The sequence below is a fragment of the Odontomachus brunneus genome, unplaced genomic scaffold, assembly GCF_010583005.1.
Source record: "Odontomachus brunneus isolate Ranch 3 - 2012 unplaced genomic scaffold, Obru_v1 Obru_scaffold_010, whole genome shotgun sequence".
Classification (NCBI taxonomy): Eukaryota; Metazoa; Arthropoda; class Insecta; order Hymenoptera; family Formicidae; genus Odontomachus; species Odontomachus brunneus.
The window spans coordinates 2,941,597-2,966,329 of record NW_022639460.1 but is presented as its reverse complement, the minus strand read 5'-3'; the positions used below and the strand labels follow the sequence as shown (position 1 = coordinate 2,966,329).

The following is a 24,733-nucleotide window of genomic DNA, read 5'->3' as shown; positions in this document are numbered from 1 at the left end:
ATATATATATATATATATATATATATATATATATATATATATATATATATATATATTTATTTATATATTTAATGTAACAGCGTTAGGGACTAGGCGAATTCACAGGTAGGAGGCTCGCGAGCTTCTTCTTCGTAGCCGAAGGAATTAGACCGTTCGTTCGCGTCGCGATCGCGCGCGTTTGTTCGATATCTCGGCGAGTCCGCCGGAGTTGAATGATATTCCAAAGGACTCTCGCGTACCCGGCGACTTTCGTCGTTTCAACTAAACAACAAGACACAAGGCGTTCGTTAATCCTCCACGGACCAGTATGATTTTGAACTAGCAATCGACAAAGCGAGATTGATCCCCAAAGTGAATTGGGCATTTCTTCCCGGGACTGATCTCTCCGTGGAGGATTAAATGAGAGAAAGAAGAAGAAGAAGAAGAAGAAGAAGAAGAGGAGGAGAAAACGGAGGAGGATATGTGGAGAGAAAAATGCATATTTTCGCTATAAACTACTACTAATTTAAGTTGTACACGCTAACCGAACTGTAAAACCGAGCAGACGCGAGAACTTATTTTTGGTCCGTGGCAACGGATGGAATAATATAGCGAGGTAATATTTTTCTCAATTCAGCTGTGCGTATCTGTATCAGTGTCGAGAAACGGACCGATGTTCGTCTCTTCAGCGTTCTTGACCAGAGGGGCCTTTGAATTTCCGCGTTGAGTGATTCCACGTCAAGCTCAACCGTGAACTGAGTTCTTTCAACACTTTGACTATCACGCCTGAATTCGAGCTACGCACGAATTCTTTGGCCGCCACACGTGGCCGTGTATAAAGTATATACAGAGTCAGATTACAAACCATATATACCAATGAAAGAATTACAGCTTCCAATTCTACTATCCAATACGTGTTCAATGCTTGATCTCTCTTGCCTGATGTTAATACTCCTCCAATATATAAATATAATGCAAAAGATGAGACGAGATCTTTTCATCTTAGAGAGCATCTACTGTAAGGACAAACTTAACGCATAATGATTATATTCGCACGAATGTGGGTGGCATGAGTGTAGTGTCAAAGTATCAACCTATCACTCGACGTGTAACTCGATTCCCCGACGTGTTCTGCGCACTGAAAAGTCTCTGAAAGGAATGCACATTGTTCCGTTCTCCTCCAAGATATAGACGCGCATCTGTGTAAACGTGTGAAGACGGGAAATCTGTATAGAGGAGCGTAAAGAGCGTAGCGTTATTATTAATTATAATAGCGAACCGGTTTAGTTAACAGTCAGTATACTACATGTGTATAGCTTTCGAAGATGGCAACCACGCGTTGTAAGCTGTATCTCTCAACAACGTGAAAACGTTCACTGCCAAATTGTGATAAGCGGATATCCCACCTCTTTACCAGGAGCGTTTTCTTGACTTCTGATCGCATTGACCAATCGTTCTCATCCCCCCTCTCGCAATTTCTCTCCCACCGGCCCTCACCTCCCCCGTCCCTCTCGTAATGATAAATAGTTACCGCGCATTCAACAATCCGATCATAGTCATCTATTTTCCTTAAAAAAGAAAGCTTAGACTAATTTAGAGTCACGAAGGATAGAGTTAGAGAGAAAGAAAGAGAGAGAGAGAGAGAGAGAGAGAGAGAGAGAGAGAGAGAGAGAGAGAGAGAGAGAAGTAGTCTCGACCAATGCAGCTAGAAACGAAGGAAACCGCTCCCGCTATTTTAAGCGTCGTATTACGGCAATTTTGAACGACGGACAAACAGACAGATAGATTGAAGCGATATTTTTAAACAGGGCACGTTTTATTGTCGTGGAAAGAAAGAGAAAGAATGGGAGAATGAAAGAATGAGAGAAGAATGAGAGAAGAAAGACGCGCGAAAGAGGCAAGACCAGAGGATAAAGGGCACATCCGGGCCGCCTCTTTAGCGCTCTTCTGTTGCGTGTGTACAGTGCCTTTGTATCTTAAAGAGACAAGTCCTTTCGTCCCTCGGACCGTCGAATCGCGTACGAGCGAAACTTTCGCACTCCTGACAAAAAAAGTTGTCTCTGTTAATCCGTTAAAGGCCACAATTGCATTTCGACGAATCTCAAAGTTGTAAATCGCAATCGATTTTATGCTTTATTTATAATTGATTTCGGACCGATATATCATGGGAATTAAATTTTAAGCTTAATTAGAGAACCGTCAAATACTGATTACTAATTTAACGTTTGGGCAAGTAAATTCTGCAGGTAATTTTAGTAGAGGAATTATATTTATATCGCTGAAGTTTTTTTTTGTTTTTTTTTTTTTTTTTTATCATAATCGTGTATTTAAAATTATTGTCCGTCTCCGAAAAAAAATGAGACGTTGGCCGTTAATGGGTTAAGAAGGAGGGTAATAACGTTTCTTTTATAGTAGCATCGTCCAAAGTGGCATTCGATTCGATGATAATTCGTCCGAAATTTGAGGATCCTATGTGTGGAAAAAGAAACAAAATCATGTAGTCGAGATCTTTTTTCCTTTCTTAGAGGAAAAAGACGCGTTTTTTCGGAGGGTGCAAGATTTTTGCTGAGTATCGGTGTGTGATAATCGATTAATAACGATTAATTAATTAATTAACGAATTAATTAGAAAAGAGAGGAAAACGCGTGTAATCCGAGGGATAAGGCGCGCGGTCCTTCCTACGTGTCGTGACATTCTTCTAACTAGGTTCGTATTGTAATGAATTATCTAATGATTAATGTAAAATTAGATTATTATTACGAGTATGTTGTAAAAGTGTACAGTCACAATCGAAGAGTGGCGGCTCAGCTGGATCGCGGCGGGCCGCCTTGTAGCTAGCCTTATTATTATCATTATTGCCATTATTATCATGGATTATTATTACGATTATAAATATTGATTATAAATATTGTGTTTACCATAATAATGTAATATACGGTTACACGGAGCCAGACGTGTGTGTGTTGCATTTCCACCTACCGATTACCATAATAATAATAATGGTAATGACAATGATAGCAATAATAATGCTCCCATTTATTATTGCAGCGAAACGTTCCGCGAATGTTACCAATCCAACGCGTTGTACAGCGACGATTATTCATTTATTTTGTCATTAAATAACTTATGCTTTGATAATTAAACGTTGACAAACTTATGGCAGGGGCAAATTATTTGCTATTGAAATCGCTTCGTAACCAGCTTTTTTAATTACACTTGCAGTCAAATTTTTGTCTCGATGATGAGACACATTGCTTTTTGACAGATTGAAGTTCTCTCATGTTTGTTATCGTCAAAATATCCGCGATTTATTAACCACAAAACAATGAAAGTTTGCGAATCGTTGATTGTATCTTGTATAAGAAGATTTCTCGTGAGAAATATTCTCAACTCCTACGATGTATTTAGAGGATTGGTAACGCGAGTGGAGAAAACGAAAATATAACTCTTCTCTATAAGACCGATTATTTATTATATAAGTGCTATATACAATACATTCAACACATTTTGATAAAATGACACGGAAATAAAATTGGACGACGACTCTTTTTACATTCCCGTATACTCGAGTATCCACATTCGTCGCGCATATTCGACAAGCTTGGTGCTTGAAAAGTTATCGTTCCTCTGTTAATAGTAGTAATAATAACGGTATGTTGGTCGGGGTATTATTATCGCAATGATAACAAGTGAATTTTCCGCGCGCGCTTACCAAAATCACGGTGCGAAAATCCAATTTCAAGAATCGTCCAAATCGTGAAGACACTCGTTATTGTTTCTCATGGTCATATTTATTTCAGGAGAAAGATTCGAATTCGAATCAAATCGAGGCTCACTTGAGAAGTGTATCATACTCCGAATCAGATCGAATCGATCAGCTCGACTGGAACTAAAACCAACAAAGAGGAAGTGTACCGAAGCTAAGGAGGTAGTAAACTTGATTAATGGAAATTGCTTTGAAACTACGCCCCCGCCTTCCTCCCATACCCTCTTCAGCTTCGTCCGACAAATTTGCTGCATCGGGACGAGCCTAAATGACCTACGTCCTTCGTAACGCTCTGATCTGCTTGCGACGCGCCTGTACCACCCCGTAGACCACCGCGGCGAGACTTCGGCAGGTACTCCTGTGCCTGGAGATACCCTCCTGCTGGAGGTTGCCCTTGCCCAGTACAAAGTACGTCTCCATCGTGCCTTTCCCCTTCACCTCGATCAGTCCGCGTTTTTGCGTTTGGTAACCCCGCGACTCTAGAAACTGTGCACATACACGACGATCAATACAAGTCAAATTGATCGATTAGATCAAATATTACTAGTTACACAGAATGGTATCCGAAGGGAAGGTCGAAAGTTCGAAATATTACAGTCGATCGAGTTACTCCTCGGTTTATTCCGCGAATATCAAAGTCATGAATTTCTTCAATTTTATTCTTTTTAATTGAAAAATGTAATAATCTAATTAAAACCAAATGCTTTAGTTGACTCTCCTTCGTTCTGTTTGTGAGAATGTAATCGGTGGAAATCATCGAGAAGTGACTTCTTCCTGCGGCAAGAAGAGATTTTCGATGTTTCATGTACGATTCATCATGATAGATACCCTGGCGATGTCGTACGGCACTTGTATCTGCCCCATCACGCCCGTGGAGTCCATCCTCGAAGCCTCGTTCACAGTATTGCCCCATATATCATAGACCGGCTTGCGGGCTCCGATCACGCCTCCCACGAGGGGACCACAACTGATGCCTACTCGGAGATCGAAATTGTTGAACGAGTGAACGTTCACGTCTTCGAGACGATGGCGCATAGCCACTGCGTAGTCCACCAGTCGGCACAGATGTTCCATATTGTCGCCTGTCTTGTTCTGCCACAACCCCAAATTGATTATTCAATTAGACAAAGGTATCGATTAATTATTGGCGTTTTCATCGAGAAGAAATCAATAGTTTCGAAGTGAAATCTTGATGAACGATATATATATATATATATATATATTATCACGTCATATAACGTCGAGTTTTGCGTATTATTATTATTATAATTGTTATTACGGTTTGACTGGGATTCAGTCCTGACGCGGCCATGTAAGTGGCGCCGACCGTCTTGATCTTCTCGATACACTGGAATGGCGTCTCGTCCAGCAACTCGTCAAAATCAGCTGCAAATTGAAAATAATTATCACACGGATAAGATGTCAGCAAGTATCGATAATATATCTCGAATCAAATGCTGATCTTTTCATAACATTAAATGATCGCCGCACCGATTATCTCGTTCAGCAAACGAATGCACTCCATTCCCTTGTTTACGTCCTCCGAGTAAAATTCTGTAAAGTTTGGCACGCTGGCGAACATCACGCCGACTTTGTCTCGCGACTGCGAATAGAGCTCCTGCGTCGATAAGTTAGCAATTAGGATATTTTCTTCCGAAATTATTACAATTTTTGCGTTACAAATATAACTTTTCTCCGTATTATTATTATTATATAGTTTGAATATTATAGTTGAGCGAAAATATTCAAGTCTACCTCTGGTGCGCGTTCCTGCGTCAGGAAGTGGTGCGCCACGTGGTCTGGCAAGATGTTCTTTAACAGTTGCATATTATTATGGCGCGATTCGATCATGTCGCTCAGTTCCCTCTCGGCCTGCTGCTTCCACAGAAAGTCCAAACGCGACGTCACTTCCACCAGTCTACCGTGGTACGTCACCATCACGAGGAAAATCGCCAGGAACGTCAACATTTGCGCGGGCAGCGGTATCGACGATCTGAAAGAGAGATCGAGACAGTTTAACGTATAGGTACTCCTTGAATTGAATTAATTTTTTTTTTTATTTGTTATATTTTCAGTCTTCAAATTTAATTTAATTAGAATCCAAAACTCGGAAAAAGATGAAGAAATCGTATCTTCCCTCTTCGCGTAACTCGCGAGAACGAAACAGCGATTTCGCAAACAAAAACGTAACTTACACGTTATGCTCTCCCTCGGAGAACATATCCTTGCACACCACGAGGATCAGCACCGCGTAGACCAGCACGATTGCCGCGGCCAGCGCGGTCTTCACCAGGTAATACAGCTTGAGAGCCGAGGCAAGCGCGATCAAGCACAGAATCCATGTAAAGACCATGTACTCTGGTCGGATGCAGCCGCCCACCACGAGTCCATCCTCGATGCTCCTCAACGGCTCTTCACTGGTCATAGTTTTCTCGTCGACGGAGAGGATCCTCCTCTGCGGACCACCTTCATCCTGTATTCGTGCGACTCGTCGGTAATGCCTGGCGCCTTCCGCTCCATAATGCTGTTCATATCTACAACGGTAACAAAGTGCCAAGGTACAGGATACTTCGTAACAACGCGTTTATTTTACTCATGAAATTAACGAAGATGGATTTTCTTATGCACGAGAGACTGAAAACGTGAAATTAATTATGTGTCTCAAAGGTCTCTTTTTTTTTTTTTTCAGGTAAGCGCAACAAATGTCCAACATTCAAAGAAAGACATAGCTCAACGCTAAAAAGATAAAATTTTTTATTTTTCCGATCAATTTCATTTGTTTCCGAATATTTCAATATCGATCTAAAGAACTGTATTCTTACTGACCGTAAGAACCTGAAAAACTCCCGTCTGCTTTTTCCAGGCGCTTTTTCGTTCACCACTCGCGTCAGCTTTAGCTCGATATTGCTGGAATCCCCTTCCACGGTGTTATTCTCCTTGGTAGACGCGGTCTTCTGCGCTTCGGAAGGCTCATCACTCAAGGCTGCTTCCAAGAACGTCAGGATGAAGTGATCCACGCCTGAGCTGGTGGTGGTGGCGGTCAGCTTCTCTTGTACGGGAAGCGGCACCCCTGGAGTCGAAGTAGTTATTTGCTGTTGCTGCTGCTGCTGCTGCTCGAGAACCATCACCTCCGGGTAAGGGCGCACTGTGATGGGGCACGTCACCACGCCGATGACGGACGTCAACGCCATCAGGCTGATCACGCCGCAGATGAAGACGGTACGGTGTTTTTTGTTGTGCACCAACATGGACGACGTGTGTTGCAGGTACGTCGGCATGCTTTTGAACTCCTCAGCCATCACCAGGATCGACGACGCCACCAGGATAACCGTCGTCACCAGAAGGGAGATCAGAAGAATGATGCAGCTGCGATTAATTAAAAAGTGTGAATTAATAAATAATAAAAATTAAAATTAATAGGAGAAAAATTAATCGCGTTGCTTTTCCAAGCGTTTCTTCCGCGAGACTCGACTCACTCGGATAAAATGACGGCCTGGCAGATGGCAATGAAGAGCCAGATGACGAAACAGCATATCATGTTGGATTTGAACATGTCCTCCCGTAGTTGGTCGAACTGCAGCACGCGCAACGCAAGAGATGCGAGATAGAGCGATCAGTATATCACATATATAAAACATTGTGAATAATTTTGATAACATATTCTTTATTATTTCAGGTAAATGTCGTTGGTGCGGACGGTAGTGTCTCCACTTCACCTTGGACTCCAGACTCTCGTCATTGTAGCGCAGCGTCCATGTGTTGATGTTCGCCGATCTCATGCGCTTGTTGCTGGCGGTCTCGATGCCGCCCTTCTTCTCGCCGGACGTCGGCGAGGTCGCTTTGGACTTCGCCGTGCCGTTCTCCTCCTCCAAGTATTCGGATTCCAGGTTGCTCATCGACGTAGCCGTGTTCAGCTGCGAATAGAATAAGCGAAGATTTGTGCTTTTTAATACTTTATCAGTTTAATTAATTAACTGACTTATTATGACATTTCCAATGCTAACATTCTCGAATGGGATTTCAGGTGTCCAGTCGACCCCAATGTCGTCGTCCACGTTGGAGTTGGGCGCATTGCTGTTCGCGGGTAGAGCGTTGTTCATCTTGAAGCTCTTCTTGTTCTTGTTCGCGGCGTCCTCCTCCGACAAGACTTTTGGCCTCGAGGAGTACTTGCGCCGCGACCGCAGAGGCTCGACTTGCTTGATGAGGTACGTCACCACGTTCCTATCCTTCAGATAGTTGTCCCGCTCGCTACCGTAGCCGGGCTCCACCTCGTAAACGTCGTTTAGGCACTTGAGCGTGTCGGCGGATATGTGCACTCTCCTACAACGAAATGATTTCTTGTTCCGCTCCGGAATTTCGACGCGGCGACAGACCTGACATGCGACACCCGGCAGTTTATTTTAGTGTGCTCTCTTCGCGTTTAACGAAACGTTTCGCGTGAAACAAGCGCGTGTTTCAAGCTTGGAAGGAAATAGGTGCGAATGGGTGTCTGCAAACATAATATTTCTTTTTCTCGTTTACCCTGGTATCCCACCGCTCTCCAGATGATTCGCCAGCGTGACGTCGTACGACCACACGTCGAACTGCCATTTTCGCAGCCCCAGAACCCCGCACAGCACCGACCCACTGTGGATCCCTATTCTCATGTTCAGATCCACCTGTCGATGAGAACAAAGGATTTGCGAAACAACATCTTTTTTTCTTTTCTTTCAAATGCGAATTGAAGCCCGCGTTACCTTCGTGGTGAATCTCACGTCGCGTATCGCCTTGATCATGTGCAGGCCCATTTCCACGCAGCAGTGAGCATGGTCGCTCCTGGCGATTGGCAGGCCGGAGATGCAGTAATAACAGTCGCCGAGAAGCTTGATGCGCAGACAATGATTCTCCGCCGAGAGCTTGTCGAAGCGCGCAAACAAGTCGTTCAGCACCTTTACCAGCTCCTGGGCGCTGCACTGGCTCGCCAGAGCTTCGAAATCACGGTAGATAATAGAAAAACGCTTTTCATTGATAGGGTTATCTGATCGCGAAATTACACGACACGATCCCTTCGTCTTAAGAACGCAATGTTACACTGAATTGTCATTAATTACCCGTGAATCCCTTGATATCGGCGAACAAGATACTGACGTTCTCGTAGCGGTGAATGTATATTCGGTGGAACTGATTCGGCGTGAAGGATATCGTTCCTCCTCGAGCGGTTTCGCGCGCGATGTCGCGGATCATCTCCTTGGCGACGAAGTCCGGTAAGACTGCGAGGATCAGACGTTTTCATCAGCTCTGTCTTAACCAATGACAACACAAAACGTCTCAGAATCATTCTGAATGTGTCCAGGATGTTTCGGGCAACGTCTTGGGACATGCTGAGTACGTCCAAGATAACCCCAGGACGTTTTGTACTGTCTGGAAATCTTTGCTACTGAAAATGCAACTAATGCTTTCAAAATCGAGAAACGCAGAGGTTTCGTTCGCATTCGAAACCTGCCCGCAGGAAACCAGTTTAAGTAGAAAAATGAAGTTTTGCCAGTTGAATCTAGATCTTTCAGAACTAATACATTATAGCTACGTGCAGCCAGATCAAATGTTTGCCTTTCTAGATGGAGAAAATCGTGTGTTCCAGCGTATCATTCCTGAAACAAACAACTCCATGGTGCACTATACAAGCACATAACGTCGCATACAAACATCATACAATCACACACAGTCACGCGCGCACACACACACACACACACACACACACACACACACACACACACACACACACACGCGCGCGCGCGCGCACGCACGCACGCATACGGGCGGTATTTATGTAATCCGGTGTAATCTATTCGACGGCGGTATTTTCGTAGCGACCGCGCGCGACGGATCGATATATCGGGTGGGATCGGCGACGTAACGCAAAAGGCTATCGGAAAAACGTGCGTCCGGCGCAATCGGCCGCGAGATGTCCAGTGACCCTTTTTGACACTCGGCCGAGCAAGTTACACGGACCGGCGAGCGGCGTGTTATAATAAATATGCACACGTCGTTACATAAATACACCAGGGCCTAGTTACGCCCCTGCCTCGCGCGCGCTCTCTCTTCGTCTCTTCTCTCGTCGAAAGCGGGAGAGACTTTCTCGAAAATCGCGGCGCACGGATGTAGTAAGCGGGTGTGTTGATACACGACCGCATTGATAACTGTTCAACATCATTTCTCGAGTCCCTCTGAACGATTCGCCTGAAGAAGCCCGAAGACTTCTTCAAGTCGCGCGAACAGATCGGATGAGACGCTTCAATTCCAATTTCTCTTTTTTTATATAAACCTTGACCAAGCTTTAGGGCAAAGGTCAAGCTGATCTTGAAAATCCGCTCGTGTTCTGAGTCACGTACTTGTCTTAAAATCGTCCGTCGCGAAAATAATAACGTGGAGAATCTCAATTATACCACGAATGTTCCGCGTTATTCATAGTGTAATGCAGAAAGAGACAAAGCAGAGTGCCGGTGTTTGTTTATCTTTCAAATAATACAGGATTACTTATCCACATTAATCGTTTTATTCCGCGATGTATCTTTCATCTATCTAAGAATATCGCTCAAGAGTCCAGCCTGAAATAATCTCCCGCGAAATTTACCTGAGAGCAGTAGCTTCTCCTGTCGATTATTCTCGTTCTGCGTGTGTTGCCTCGCATCCATCGAACGATGCGTCTCCAGGAAGGCCTGCCGTTGTCCTCTGTCCGTCAGGTACTTGGTGTACATGCCGGCCAGGTTCACGGCCAGGTACAGCAGCACGTTCGTCGTCAGCATGCGAACGATGCACGCGACGTCCCGTAGCTGCGACAATTTCACGCGCGGTTTATTCTTCGCGTTGTCTCTGCATTTATCATTTGCGCTCTCTAAATTTCTTGAAATCTCACTCAAGATGAAGGTGAAAAGCCATTCGAATTCGAATGACTCGACTACCACTCTGCTCATATCCTGCCTTTCAAGTTATTTTACTTGAAGAAATTTGGAGGAAATAGATATTGCGATTTATACGCAGGATGAGAGAAAGAGAGAGAGAGAGAGAGAGAGAGAGAGAGAGAGAGAGAGAGAGAGAAGAGAGCGGAAAAATATGAAAAAAAGTACAGAGTGTGTTCTCTCACGTGTGTGGAGTCTCGTAGGAGACTTATACCGGCCATCACCAAGTGTGTTAGCGCCGTTCCGTAGCCAGCGAGGACGCACCATCGCAGCGGCAAAGGCAGCATCGCGTATGGCGCGTACACGATGAAGAGTATGTACCATATGAGTCTCTGCTGCGTGGTAAAGTTCAGACCGGCACCTATGAAACCTACAAACAGCCACATTCGGATGCGATAGACGGGATCAGGACGTGAGCCTGCGGGAACTTGAGTCGCGGTTACCGTTATGTAAAGGAAACTAATTAGCATCAAAATTATTGTTACTAATTCCTAAATAAGGAATCTGTCTCCCGGTCGGATATGAAAGAATAACCCATCAGCTTTGCGTTCTCCGCCATGAGAATCGAAGCGTCGGGATCTGAAGTAGATGAGCCGACGTTGTGATCCCTGCCGGGTTTCGGTGTTCTCGCTTTGCTCTACGCTCCGTCGAACATTCGCTCGACTTTAGCTGGCCAGCAGAGCAAGACGCCCCGTTCGATTCAACTACGGAATCAATAGCGCTGTATCGCGGCGACCTCGAGCGCGGTCGTGTGTTCTACGTGCAAAAGGTGTATCATTTTATCGTTTTACAGGAAAAGGAAAAAATATCGCAAAATGCACCCGACGTGCATCTGCCAAGTATAATTATTTATCGATACTTGTAGTCGCCCCTGTAGAGAGAGTTGGACTTTGATAGTACCCTGTAGTACATCTCTCTCTCTCTTTTTCTCTTTCTTTTCCTCTGTATCTCGACAGATAATCCTCTTGGCGGAGAACTCAAAACGGCGTGTATTACTGTGATAATAAAGACGGTATTATATTGATTAGTTATAAAAATAATTTCGCTGAAAATAGAACCCGACGGGAAAACGACCAACTTTTTGCACCAATCTGGGTACTTACTTCTGAACCGAGTGGGAGTGGTTTAATTATGAGAAAGGATAGCTCTCGAAACGGGTCGCGTGGGCCTCACCTTGGGAGTTTATTAATAACCACGTGAATATGGAGGCCCAGTATAAGTAATTGTTAGAAAAGCAACGCCACCAGCCCAGCACGCAAACCACCAGATTCGCCGCTATGCAGCACGCGGCCCAGGACAAGGACTCGATGAGGCCTCCGCTGTTCGGGTCCCGTTGCCACAGCCAGATCGCTGTCAACGTGATCTGCACCATAGCGTTAGTAAGTTCAACAGACCGGCTCAACAAGTGAGTTGATCGTTCGACTTGCAAGCTAATTTAGAATGCAATCTAAGATTGATCCAGTCGGGAATTTCTTTCTCTAAAAAAAAGTGAACCTTAGAAATATATAGAAATGTTTACTTTTCACGATTTTACACGAGGAGAAAAAGATTTATAATCGCCTCCAAGTACTGTAGGATTATTCACTTCTCATAATTTCATACTAAGAAAAAGTGATATGATCGGAAAGTAAGATCGAGTTGAGGTGAAAAAGATTCATGACTGACGCCCTGATCTGGATGAATCTTGATTTAATTTTTTATCTGAGATCATTCGACGGCGCTTGTACTCACTTTCAAACCGAGATCCACGATGTTCAGCATTATCAGGGACTTCTGCCGCTGTCGATTCGAATAATGAAGATAGGATGTTTCCAGCTGCTTGTTGTGGAAGCTGTTGGTCAGCGAGGGACAGAATATCCCCTTGTACAGCACTCCCCTCTTGAAGACGTCTGGAACCACACATATTCGTGTCTCTGTTTATGTTCAATTTTATTTCTAATTAACTGAATTTTCTTTCAAGGAAAGCTCTCCTCCAATTTGCAACTAAGAGAGCTGAGATTGCTCGTGTTCGATCTATCTCATCGTGGAAAACTTCCGTACCGCGTTGAGTCTGAGCCTCCTCATCGGCCACGGGCTGCTCCGCGGCGGCTTCCGGTTCCGCCTTGGCAACCTCGGCATCCTCGGTGGGCGCGCTGATGTCCTTCTCTTCTTCGGCGACCTCGGAATCGTTGTTAGACTTCCGGTCCTCCCACGCCGCCAGTCCCTCCCGTCCCAGCCTCTCAGAGGTCAGTTTCTTCACCGCCTTGATCCACAATTGTTTCCTCGGCGAAATGCTCGACCTGTCACGCGATCGCGGGCGATTCGCCGGTTACAGGATCGAGCGATCGAGAGCGATCTGGGCGAGGACGAAGATGGTCCTCTCTACCTGGCCGCGACGCGAGTCTTCCCGCAAAAGTTCGAAATTGTTCAACGTCGATTATAATCGGCAAAATCTATAATTCACCTATTTCGCCGGATAGATAATATACTTGGCGCGCGCGCGCAAAGTGTCACGTTTCATTCACTTCTGAACATCATTGTCGCGCGATGTTTGATTTGGACTTTGGTAGGCTTCGCGCCGGCATTAATCCTTTATTGGAAATTCAGGAAATTCGAGAAACTGCGGCGGAATGGGTAAAAATATTTTCGCGCGGATTTCAAAATGTCAAAAGTGAGTTACTCTGTTTACCTTTATTTCTCTCCTTTTTGCTTTTTACAACGCGGAAAAAGTATAGTCTTTCTGTTCGAATTAATGGGCGCGCGCGCATCGAGTCTTTGTAAATTACCGCGAACTTTCACATTTCCTTCACATGAAACCAGATATATTGCGCATAGTTTTACACAGGTATGACATATCTTCCAATAAATGTGATATAATAAAGCGCACTTGTCTGAAAACGTTCGCTTGTTCGTAGGTTGAAGAGCTCGCGAACGTCGCGGTGCGTTTCACGCGATCTCTGTCGAAAAACTTGCGCGCGTTTCGACGAGACGAGAGATGAACGAATACTCGCACGGCGTGTCGCGACATGTCCCCGTCCCAGGTGCAAGCTGCGACTCGTTTGAGAGACACATCAAAGAAAGAACGAAGACGAGGATTCAACGGCGAACCAACGTACATGCGGAAGCGCGCGCGACCAGGTGAGACACATCTTCGTCTTCCCGCGCGAAGGGACGAAAAAGATGAGCGCTACTCACTCGCTGATGCTCGTGACATCGCTGTCCAGCATCATGCTCCAGGTCTGTTCTGTAATCATTATCTCCCCGATGATCCGCGGAACTGACTGACCGCTCACGTTGTGATCGTCAGTAGTAAGGCTAGTGCCTTAGCATCCGGCATTGTCAGACACCTTGAATGAAAACTGACTGCGAAGAAGCGACGATTGCTTCGCGCGACGTACCACTTATTACGGGCGTTTCTCCCGAAGAAAGAAGAAGTTTTGCTTTCCGCCGAGCCGAGACGAAACGACAACGACGAGAGATCGATCGATCGGTCGGTCGGTCGGTCGGTCGGTCGGTCGTTCAATCAATCGCGTCGGATTCGAACGATTGCGGGCGCGATCGCGACGGCGTTACCCCGTCGCTGTCGTCAATTCCCCCCTGCGTACCCGATCGTGATCGACGATTCCGGGACAACCGGCGATCTCAATCTCTTCGCGGCAACCTTAGGGCGTCTGCTCGAAGTTTCCCTTCTTTTCCTTCCTCCTCGACGTATCGGGTCGTGACGAAAACGCCTCCGCGTCACAGCGGGGACGCCTACTCGTGCCTTCGTCTTTTTTTCCTCCCTTTTTTCTCTCTCTCTCTCTCTCTCTCTCTCTCTCTCTCATCTGCCGTCGGATCTCTTCTGCGCTCTTTTGACGGTCCTTCGCGTCGTCGCGTCAACAATTTCTTCATCGAGATGTAACTTTGAAAGAGATCTTGTCGTCGCTTCGTTCGTCTCCTCCGCCACACCTCCTTATGTTATCTATGCTTGCTTTTCGATCATTATATTAGTGACAGCTTTACGAGACGTCTTGGACATTATAATGCAGAAGCCCGTTCTTAGAATTCGCGTACGTGTACGAGAGGAGGCTGGCGCTTCGTCGGGACGTGAAAAATATTAAATTGATATCCTTAGAGTGGGAAGAAATATTAATCAGAGGATGTGTCCAATTATATTATCTAATTAATTGGTTATTTCCCAAATAGCTCGTGACAATCTTATAAGTTGAGGACAAATCTCACTGGAAGTAATTATCAGCCAAAACGCAGATAAAGTAAACAAATTAAGTAACGTTACACTGAAAACTTTTATTGTTATATATGTTTTTATTCTTTTGAAATAATTGCTTGTTAATTGTTTGTTTCCTTTCTATTTGTTTGATTGACACAAATTAGAGACTCATTGAATTTAGTATGAAGAAGCTCTTTTCTCGAACAAAAGGCGATAAGAAAACATTGTCTCAGACTACAATTCAATGTGGAACTTTAGCTAGTTAACGTTTAATTACACTTCGCAGCCTTCAGCCCGAAATAACAATCGCTATTTAATTCCATTTTATAGCGCTCTCCTCTTCGCCAGCCACCTTGCACTCCTGAGACAGAAGCTCCGGTTCCTCCGTGGTATTTTCGTCACGACCCGACGCGTCTTCGAAGAGATGAGGAAAAACGAGGTCGTTCGCGGTACGGAAAGGACGTTAAGAAAACCCAACAAAAAGAATAGAAAAATAAGAGAGAGAAGAAGGAGAAGAAAAAGAAAGAAGGAAATACAAGAGACACTTTCGAAGAAAACTCGATAGCGAGTAACTTACCTTAATCGTCGATCCTCGGCAAAGGGAACGGCTCCTTCCGGCTACGTCCTGGCATTGAGTCCTTCACCCACGGGAGAACTCGAAAATCGCGCGCGCTCCTCGACGAGCCAGCCGACGAGCGGGATCTACGAGGTGTCCGCGAAGTTCAGAGTGCGCTCGTCGACGGCCGCCCATCCCTACTCGGATCCAACGATTCAGAGGAGGGGCGATCATACATTGCGACGTAGAAGGCACCCCAGCCGGAGTAACCACGGCCGTCGTCGTCGTTGATTAGAGGGTGCTACATAATTAAATCTGAAATGATAGATTTAATTATGAAATTTTTAATATAACGTCGATTTGCAAAATGTTGGGTCATTGGATATCTCAAACTTGATCTACATTGTACTTTTTACTTTCTATTTCTGGTTCTCTATTTTTTTCTTGTTTTTCCATGAAGCTTCCGTCTTATTTAAGAAAAGAAAGAGAGAGTTAGGAAACCTTACATCTTTGTTATTGTGTTGGGTGAAATATTTTACTTTATTTCAAGTATCTTCCGAGACATAAATATTATAAAAGTAGCGTATAAAATTACTACCTAACTTCTTTCTTGCTTTTAAAGTAGATATTTTATTTTTGTTAATCTTATTAATATTTATTTCTTAACAAAAATGACGAAGTTATTAATTTCGTAATATATAAAATTCAACGGGCTGTAATTTCGATAAAAGTAATGAGAGATGGTTCTCGAAGTATTTCACAGCTTAAAGTCTCTAATTTACAGAAATATTTTTGAATATAATAATCATCTATTTTTTTTAATACTACGCGAATAATAATAAAATCGAAAATATAAAAATCCGTCAAGAGTATCAAAATTGTTTATAAAGTTTATCAAATTACACTGCGTAAAAGAAAAATTATATCTAAATGCCGTTTACATCGCTTAAAAGTGTCAACTTTCTCTTTTGCGTGAATACAGATCTCAATATGATTTCTGTTCACCGAAATATTTAAAGTTAAATATAAAATAGTCGTTTCAACTTTGGTCGCTCATAGAAAGTGGATGAAATATTGTACGATATTCACTAGAAAATGAATAGAAAGCTTAAAGATTCCTCTTTAAAATGCATTCAGCACATTTTCGAAGAAAATCATTTTTTATTGTGAAAAATTATCTGTAAGTTGGGGTACGAAATTGAAAGAGAGTGGTCGCCACTTTTCGTTTAGTTCGATATGTCTTGATAAGAAACAATAGTAAAATTATGTTTTAATATAAATAAAAATTAAAAACTCTCTTTCTCTCTCTCTCTCTCTCTCTCTCTCTCTCTCTCTCTCTCCAATAAGTAAATTACTTTACGAACGATCTCGGTAATATTATTTTTGCCGACGTTACAGCTCGTTGAATTGGACCTACTTTTCATGATACAATAAAAAGACGTCTGACCCGTCGTTGAGTAGTGCTACTCAGAAAAAACTCTGAAAATGAATGTATGTCTGACCCCAACATTTAGTCATATTACGTCCTCATTATAAGTACCGTGCGCTAACGATTGCGCCACTGGGGACTTTATTACGTCCTCAATTTTTAGTCAAGGAAAGTGGAGGCTTGTAGCGGAAAAATTTGGAATTAAACTTGCCGAAATAACGGGTCTAACGTTTGATTGGCTGAACTCGAAATAATGGGTCTAACTTTCAGCCAATCAGTTTAGATCCGTTATTTCGATTTCCGGCCAATCAAAAATTAGACCATTATTTCGGCAAGTTTAGTTCCAAACTTTTCCGCTACGAGCCTTCACTTCCTTGACTCTCAAAGAATAACAGGTCTAACTCTTGTTTGCCTGAGAGTTAAAGTTAGACCCGCTATTTAAGCAAATTTAGTTTCAAGTTTCTCCGCTACGAGCCTTCACTTTCTTTGACCAAGAATTGAGGACGTAGTATTTAAGATTATAACTTACACACACATACACAACACACTATTAATACTGTATATACTCCTAAGAAAACTGTATTCATTTTCGAATTCGTATTATGTAAGGGTCGGATAGACTTAGCACGTAGACCTGTACACTTTTTGTACACCCTTTATTCCTAATAAAAAAATAAATAAATAAATAAAAATGAGAACGTAATATGTGACTAAATGTTGGGGTCAGACATATATTCATTTTTCAGAGTTTTTTCTGAGTAGCACTACTCAACGACGGATCAAACATCTTTTTATTTTATCATGAAAAGTAGGTACAAATCAACGGGCTGTAACTTTGGCAAAAATAACGCTATCGATATCGTTCAAAAAGCGTTTTACAACTTAAGATCTTTAGTTTTTAATCATATTAATAAGATAATTTTACCACTGTTCCCTATTAAAACATATCGAATTAAATGAAAAATGGTGACCACTCAATTTTGTATTTTATCTTTCAAATTATTTTTTACAATTAAACTGATTTTAATCGAATATATAATAGATGCATTTTAATATAAACGCACATATTCGTGTGCAATATATTATTTAAGTAGCGCAATTTGATAAACTTTATGAAAAATTTTAACTTTCGTGGGATCCCGACTTATACTCATAAAACATTGTAAAAATAAGTTAGCTTTATATACGAAAATATTTCTGTAACCTGGAGACTTCAAAGTTTAAATATTTCTTGAATCATCTTACTTTCGCCAAAGTTATAGCCCGTTGAATTTTGTTAATGTGTGATCTTTTATTTCTGATTAATAGAATTCTACTATTTCAGGAAAGTCGTAGAACTTTTTATTTTTAATTAATACAACTAAATAAAAATTCGTAAATTTTTCTCCTTTCAATTAATGTGATCTTTATTTTCAAACATTGCTATAACTCAATAATAAGCAAGTAAATATTTGTTTTCAAATAAAATGTTGCTCACGAGAGTGTGCAAAGGTAGAAAAAGATATGTATTTTTGATGTTTAAACTACTTGAGAAATTATCGTTAGGAACGTGTTGAAGTTTCTCCCACTGGAGTACAAAGGTCTGCTTTTTCATACTCGAGTTTTCTCCCTCTCGTCTGAGTCATCATCGATTCATATTTCAGAGCGCGAACTGGCGTGTGTATTCTGTGTATTTCTCGCACGGAGTTTCCACATGTTTTTTTTCCGCACGCGAACGTCAGGGATTAGCTGACGAACGAGGTGATCCTGGTGCGTGGCGAGTAGGAAAACGCGCACGCGGACGATAGCAACCGTCCACGGATAACGGCAAGATGAGCAAGAAGCGGAATAGACAACCCGACGCGAACGCGGAAGTCAGCGAAGCCTCCACCGAGTCCTGCGAGGAGGCGAGTACAGGTTAGAAATGCGAGTGTATCCGCAAATTCTCCACTCGCCAGGCACACAATCCGTGTCTAGCTTCTAAAACTATCTTGGCTTCTCTAATTTTCGAAGTTTCTTTAAGAATTACTGATTTCCCAAAAATTCCTTGCATCTGTACCTGAAGTATCAAGAAGGAACAATACTGACTACTTCTAGGCTTATAGTTGAATAATTATAATCATATAGTACTGATTATTTTTCACAGTAGGTGCGAAATGTCCACATATAGCAAAGGCTATCAATTTGACAAAGGTAAAAAAGAACTTAAAGAAGACTGGTGTTGACGAATGTTCTACATGTAAGAAGTTGGAACTAGATTTTAAGAAAGGGGATGAGCAGGTAATAACATGGAATGTTTGAATACATATTATATCAGAGCTGAATTTTTCATGTTTTCTTGATTTTCAGCATATCACAAAGCCACTATGGGTTTGTTTACAATGTGGAGAATTAAGTTGTGGTAAGGAAGAAGGACAACATGCTATCAATCACTATAAAAGACCTCACAGTGATTGTCATTGCATGGTGACAGATACTTATCATTGGAGTGTTTGGTGTTATCAGTGCGATATTGAAGTTCATCCTAGTAGCAAGTAAGTCAGTTAAGCAAGGTCTACAATGAGAACTTAAGTCATAAAACTTAAGCTTTAAGCCTAAAATCTTAAGAAATTACCTAATCACTGTCAGTTATTTTCCTCATATTTGATTGTGATTGGTCAATTTCTTATAACTTCAGGCTTAAAGTTTAAGTTTTAGTCCCGATCTACAATAGGTGTAGTAAGCTTTAAGCATTAAGAAATTGACTAATCACAGTCAAATTATAGAAAAAATAATTGTGATTGGTTAATTTCTTACGGCTTAAAGCTCACTACACCTATTGTAGATTGGGACTTATGGCTTAAGTTCTCATTGCTGCAACCTGATTGTAAACCTTGCTTTATATAATTAGTACATGATTATATATGTGATTATGATTAGTATGTAAAATTATATATTCATATTTTTATTATTTTTACAGGAAAAAACTGCTTGAAATTGTAGAATTCATAAAGAAATGTGTCACCATGCCACATATACCTCAGCAATTGAAAATGTCTGTGACTCAGTGCCAAAAAGAAATGATAGTTGATGTACAAGACAAAGAAAAACATAAAATTTTGAACAGTCTTCCCAAAGTTGGGGTAGGTATAGTTTTAAATATACAAGGTGCGTAATAATATAAAACAATGAATATTTTAATACTCTTCTGGAAGTATTAAAAATATTGAAATTTTTAATACCTATATAGTAATTGTGATCTCTTTTACTATGAAATAGGGCTTAGTAAACTTAGGAAATACTTGCTTCTTCAATGCTGTGCTTCAATGTCTGGCACAGACTCCTTATTTAGTGAAGGTATTGGATGACTTACGTCTACCCGGGCAAAAATTTGTCTTGCCAGGTGGAAAACACAAGCTTGCTGATACTGAAGATGAAGTAGAATTGGTATATTTAAAAGCTTTCTAATTGTAATCATCTTTCATTGTTCAGTGAAAATCAGTTGATATCATTCATGATAGTATACTGGTGTATGTAAGATAGTGTACGCTATCTATGTAAGACTATAGCTTATCTTGTTTTTCATTTGCTCTACATTTGATACAATGTTTATATTGTATTTGACTTGCAGCCACCAATTGAAGGTACTTTGGAGCGATGGGGCAGTTTCACATCGGTTCTTTGCGAAACCTTGTCAAAGATGCAGAGCACTAATGGTCATCAGACATACACGCCTACGAATCTTCTTTGCAAGCTTAAGAAGAAGACCACACAGTGTGTGGATGGTGGTCAGCACGATTCGCATGAATTCCTACGACACCTGCTAGAAATAGTACGGAATGAGGACCTTCGAGTAAGGGAAAAAAATTAATATTCAACTTTAATTATCTTTCTCAATTCGAAATCTCCAACCAATTACTCTCACTTATAAATGTCCTATATCTTAAACAAATGTCAGATCAATCTAACTAAAATAACTGAATATTCAATGTATTATAATAATGAATTCTACTTAAAAATGAAAGTTTCATATTCTTTTCTCAGAGATATCAGAGTATAATCTTGAAAGAAGTCGGTCTAAGCGAAAAGACGAATCCAGGTGGTGTGGAGAAAGGTTTAAAGTCTCGGGTAAAATTCTACGGTTACCAGGCTAGTACGCGACTATTAGGACCGGAAGTAGTATTTCGGGGCGTCCTAGTATCTACCTTGGAATGCCTAGACTGCCATCACTCTTCGCAGCGCACCGAGCCTTTCCTGGATCTGAGTCTACCCGTCACACCGGACAAGCCGCAGCCGCCGATTTTGAAGTAAGGAGAAAACAGTTTATCCAAACTGTAAACTAAATCAGTTTTCCTTATACACAAATTGCATAATTTTGTCAATTTAATCTATAAGTTAATTGTGAAATATTGTTTTTATACTTAGGAGGAAGAACAGCGGTTTCGAGGATACATTTGACGCAATGAATACTCAACACCGCGATTGGCAAACTTCTGATACATCCTGGAAACAGCTAAAGAAGGAAAAGAAGGCAGCGAGGAAGAACCGGAAGAATAAGAGGCATGAGAATCATAATAATTCTAGCATATTAATGGAGCCGAATAATCCTGTGGAAGAAAATAATGACAGTGTTCTGAAGTCAGGTATAATCCTTTTTATCCCTGAAGCAACACATTTCACCATTCCTGATGCCACAGATATACGGGATATCTATTCATAACGTAATAATGTTTGATCTTCTGTGATACGGTGTCTCAGATAAAGAACGCCTTGTGAATTTTCTATTTTTTAAATCGGTTTTGACAAAAATAAATCTTTTTTTTCCTACTTTGTCCTATCTTTATCTTTTTTAATATATATTTTGATTCTTCTAGAAGAGAGCGACGCTGATGTGGAGGACAACATCGAGGTGGACAACTTTCATCCAGAGATCGGGGAGTCCGGTTACAGTTCGGAAAAGGCATCCGCTGTCGCCAGTCCCATATCTCCTACTGACCATCACTCGAGCAATGATCTCAACAGCGACATGCCTAATCCGGACAGTAATCTAGACAACAATATCGACTCAACACAAGTTAGACAATCGGCGAACATTAACGCATTAACTAGCCCTAGTCCAACCGACGTGTCTATGACGGATTTGACTCAAATCAGAATGCCGTCCGACAAAGTAGATAAAAACGTCGGTACTGTTAGTCCGGAGAACGAAGTATCGGGTGCTGCTCTTGTGTCCACTTCTGTGATCGTCAACTCCGACGTTACAAGCTCAGAGGCGTCGACCGTGAGCTATGGCAACGCCAGTGCTTCTAAAGAGAGTTCCACTAGTCCTCTCAACGGTGATGTTGCGGAGAGGTGAAGACAATTTTTTTGGAATTTTTAGTTTTTAACGTTGATAAGCTTTAACGCTAGTTCTTGAAAAGTTTAAAAAATACGAATGTTTGAACATTTGCACTTTTAAACTAATACTTTTTTTAGGTTGGATGAAGCGTGGGTGGAAACTACTTTACCAAGGTGCAATAGAAGGAAATGTAACAACGGAATTTCTAACGGGGACAACCCTGAAAAGCAGGATTTGTGTAACGGGATCGGTGATATAATGACGGGAATGTCCAGGTTGGGTATTAGTGGGCAACAATCACCCGGCAGATATTCGACCAAGGAGGGAGAATGTTCTGTAGAATCATGTTTAAATCAATTCACTGCTTTGGAACTAATGACAGGAAGCAATAAAGTTGTGTGCGAAGCATGTACATCTCGTGAGAGAAAGGTAGTACAATTGCTGAGGAAAAATCGCCTTCAACTATCTTCCTATTTTATATGTTTTACTTATTTATTCACGAGGAATCGTCTCTTGCATATTGTTATTAATATTATTCACCATACACTGTTTGAATGTAACACCAATGTATATTGTCCTCCTTTTATTTTTAGGGACAAGAAGGTCTGTCGAAAATGGTGTGTACTTCGAGTACCAAGCAGTATCTCGTCTCTCAAGTACCTCCTGTATTGATATTGCACTTGAAAAGATTTCAAACGCAGAGAGTTGGCGTCCGTAAGGTTTTCAAACACGTGTCGTTTCCAATATTGCTGGACTTGGCGCCAGTTTGTAAGGGTCACAAGAAACCCCGGCTCTACGCACTTTACGGCGTCGTCGAGCATGGCGGGAGCGTCCACGGTGGTCACTATGTGGCTTACGTCAAGGTAAACTACAAAATTGCAAAATTCAGAGATAGAGTCTTGTAAAAAGGGAAATTCAGTAGCAATATGATAATTTGCCAATTTATATTAAACATTATCTGTTACTTGTACACGTGCGTGTATATATAATTTCAGTTACATTTCAGTTAACTGTATTTATTAATACCTGTTGATAGACAAGACTACCGTTACCACCAGACGATCCCCGCTGGGCATTTCTTTCTAAGGAGAAGCACGCTAAGGCAGATGAATCGTCAAACAGTTCTAGTTCAGAATCGGAGGGAGAGGAGGCGTCGGCAAAAGCCACGTCCGTTGTGGAACCGCCACCTGGAAGATGGTACTATATATCAGATTCTCGGTAAGTGTAATTATATTTCAATTATAATTATTATGCGTGGAATACTTATCATACTTGCGACATTATCATACTATTTTTTATCTTCCACGAATTTTCACCACTTGTTTTCGTTGCAGGGTATCGGAAGTGGATGAAAATACGGTACTGCAGAGTCAAGCGTATCTCCTATTTTACGAGAGAATTCTCTGATTCGTTAGAACATTGTAAAGCAGAACAAAATCAGAAATTGAAGGAGTCGTGTTCGGATTTTTCAACCGAGCAGCAGACTACCGGACTTTTAATCAATTTTCTAATTCTATCATTTTTAATATCGTACTGTGCGTTTTTATCAGATGTACGATATATATTTAACTGGCGTATAATTTAAAGAATTATTTATACATTTGCAAAAAAGCCGCAAATAATAGAGATATCGGAAATTAGATTCTCTCTTATAATTGGCTGACGGTAAAATGCAATTTTTGGAAGATTTGAAATCTGTATATTTCCAAATTTCTAGATTTTCAGATTTCTCTCTTTTCTCTAAAAATTTTAATAACGTAAACCGGAGTTACCGTGACATTTCTTTCAAATAAACAACGAGATATAATAACGAGATTATATTAGTTTCAATCAGCATTTAGGAATAGAAGCAGGACCAAGTAAAAAAAAAGTTTATTCAAGGAACTTTCATCATAAAATAACTCCGGTTAATGATAAGTTATTTCGTTCAGTTATATAAAATGCATAAAATTTAAAACACTCACAACTTAGTATATTTAGAAGATCGATATTCTTATTATTCTTTTATTACTCATGTTAGAATTATATGCAAGGAGAGAACAATTTCACAACAGAAATTTAAAAACACGCGGTAGTGTAATTTGTAAATCAAGATGAATAATGATATTGTTGGAACAGCATGATAGGGAGTTTTTTTAATAGCATACTTCGATTACGGTAAATGCTGAAATAATGTATTCAATGTAAACATACAAGTTGCCATGATAATTATATAATTGTTAATGGTATATATATTTTGTGTATACTGAAAAAAACAGCTTTGTGTGAAGAATTGTTACAGAATTTTAAAAAGGACAACAATTGTTCGCCTATAAATACTTATATATAATCATCTACTTACACACAGATTGTAAATTTCACATTTACAGTAAACGGAACGCGCTATTACGACAAAAAAATCTCTAATATGCGAGCTACAATAACAAATAATGCGATCTAAGGAAGAACCATCTCTGTTGCGTTCTTATTGCAGATAATGTACACGTGATTGCATTTATAATAAATTCATTGTGACGATTGAGGGGGTCATTAATAGCCTGATTCATTTTCACGCTCATTTTCTCTATTTCAATTACAAAAATA

General features: G+C 41.3%; 2 protein-coding genes across 8 annotated transcripts; one reads left to right on the top strand and one right to left on the bottom strand.

Moving 5' to 3' along the window:
• Positions 1 to 2,496: 2,496 nt before the first annotated feature.
• Positions 2,497 to 15,595, bottom strand: LOC116840591 (adenylyl cyclase 78C). 5 transcript variants are annotated; one of them, XM_032807477.1, is made up of 20 exons: positions 15,447 to 15,595; positions 13,855 to 13,903; positions 12,721 to 12,959; positions 12,412 to 12,569; positions 11,854 to 12,043; positions 10,866 to 11,050; positions 10,356 to 10,554; positions 8,836 to 8,994; positions 8,482 to 8,711; positions 8,267 to 8,403; positions 7,750 to 8,065; positions 7,462 to 7,659; positions 7,222 to 7,319; positions 6,572 to 7,111; positions 5,941 to 6,279; positions 5,501 to 5,738; positions 5,237 to 5,363; positions 5,025 to 5,131; positions 4,574 to 4,837; positions 4,019 to 4,231 (listed from the first exon to the last, which is right to left on the bottom strand). In XM_032807477.1, exons 2-20 carry the CDS (start codon positions 13,887 to 13,889, stop codon positions 4,019 to 4,021), a joined length of 3,972 nt encoding a protein of 1,323 aa, XP_032663368.1. In that variant the 5' UTR covers positions 13,890 to 13,903; positions 15,447 to 15,595. The 5 variants fall into 5 exon arrangements, with proteins under 5 accessions (XP_032663366.1, XP_032663369.1, XP_032663368.1 ...); XM_032807473.1 differs by having other exon boundaries at positions 13,855 to 14,006; positions 15,447 to 15,578; XM_032807476.1 differs by having other exon boundaries at positions 13,855 to 14,022; positions 15,447 to 15,572.
• A 2,884-nt stretch (positions 15,596 to 18,479) lies between these two features.
• LOC116840461 (ubiquitin carboxyl-terminal hydrolase 45) lies at positions 18,480 to 24,671 on the top strand. Of its 3 annotated transcripts, none has more exons than XM_032807193.1 (13): positions 18,480 to 18,750; positions 18,983 to 19,113; positions 19,183 to 19,367; positions 19,793 to 19,955; positions 20,092 to 20,259; positions 20,444 to 20,665; positions 20,857 to 21,119; positions 21,238 to 21,455; positions 21,687 to 22,164; positions 22,288 to 22,579; positions 22,744 to 23,013; positions 23,187 to 23,368; positions 23,485 to 24,671. In XM_032807193.1, exons 1-13 carry the CDS (start codon positions 18,666 to 18,668, stop codon positions 23,555 to 23,557), a joined length of 2,730 nt encoding a protein of 909 aa, XP_032663084.1. In that variant the 5' UTR covers positions 18,480 to 18,665; the 3' UTR covers positions 23,558 to 24,671. The 3 variants fall into 3 exon arrangements, with proteins under 3 accessions (XP_032663084.1, XP_032663085.1, XP_032663083.1); XM_032807194.1 differs by having other exon boundaries at positions 18,980 to 19,113; positions 21,690 to 22,164; XM_032807192.1 differs by having other exon boundaries at positions 18,980 to 19,113.
• Positions 24,672 to 24,733: the final 62 nt, after the last annotated feature.

Bases quoted from the DNA above. Each gene is read 5' to 3' on its own strand.
- LOC116840461 (XM_032807192.1), top strand. From the start codon at position 18,666: ATGAGCAAGAAGCGGAATAGACAACCCGACGCGAACGCGGAAGTCAGC. The intron at 18,751-18,979 runs GTTAGAAATGCG...TATTTTTCACAG, and splicing joins CTGCGAGGAGGCGAGTACAG to TAGGTGCGAAATGTCCACAT. The intron at 22,580-22,743 runs GTAGTACAATTG...TTTTATTTTTAG, and splicing joins GTACATCTCGTGAGAGAAAG to GGACAAGAAGGTCTGTCGAA.
- LOC116840591 (XM_032807473.1), bottom strand. From the start codon at position 13,913: ATGATTACAGAACAGACCTGGAGCATGATGCTGGACAGCGATGTCACG. The intron at 11,051-11,853 runs GTGAGGCCCACG...GGCTGTTTGTAG, and splicing joins GTTATTAATAAACTCCCAAG to GTTTCATAGGTGCCGGTCTG. The intron at 8,404-8,481 runs GTAACGCGGGCT...TCTCATCGACAG, and splicing joins ACGTGAGATTCACCACGAAG to GTGGATCTGAACATGAGAAT.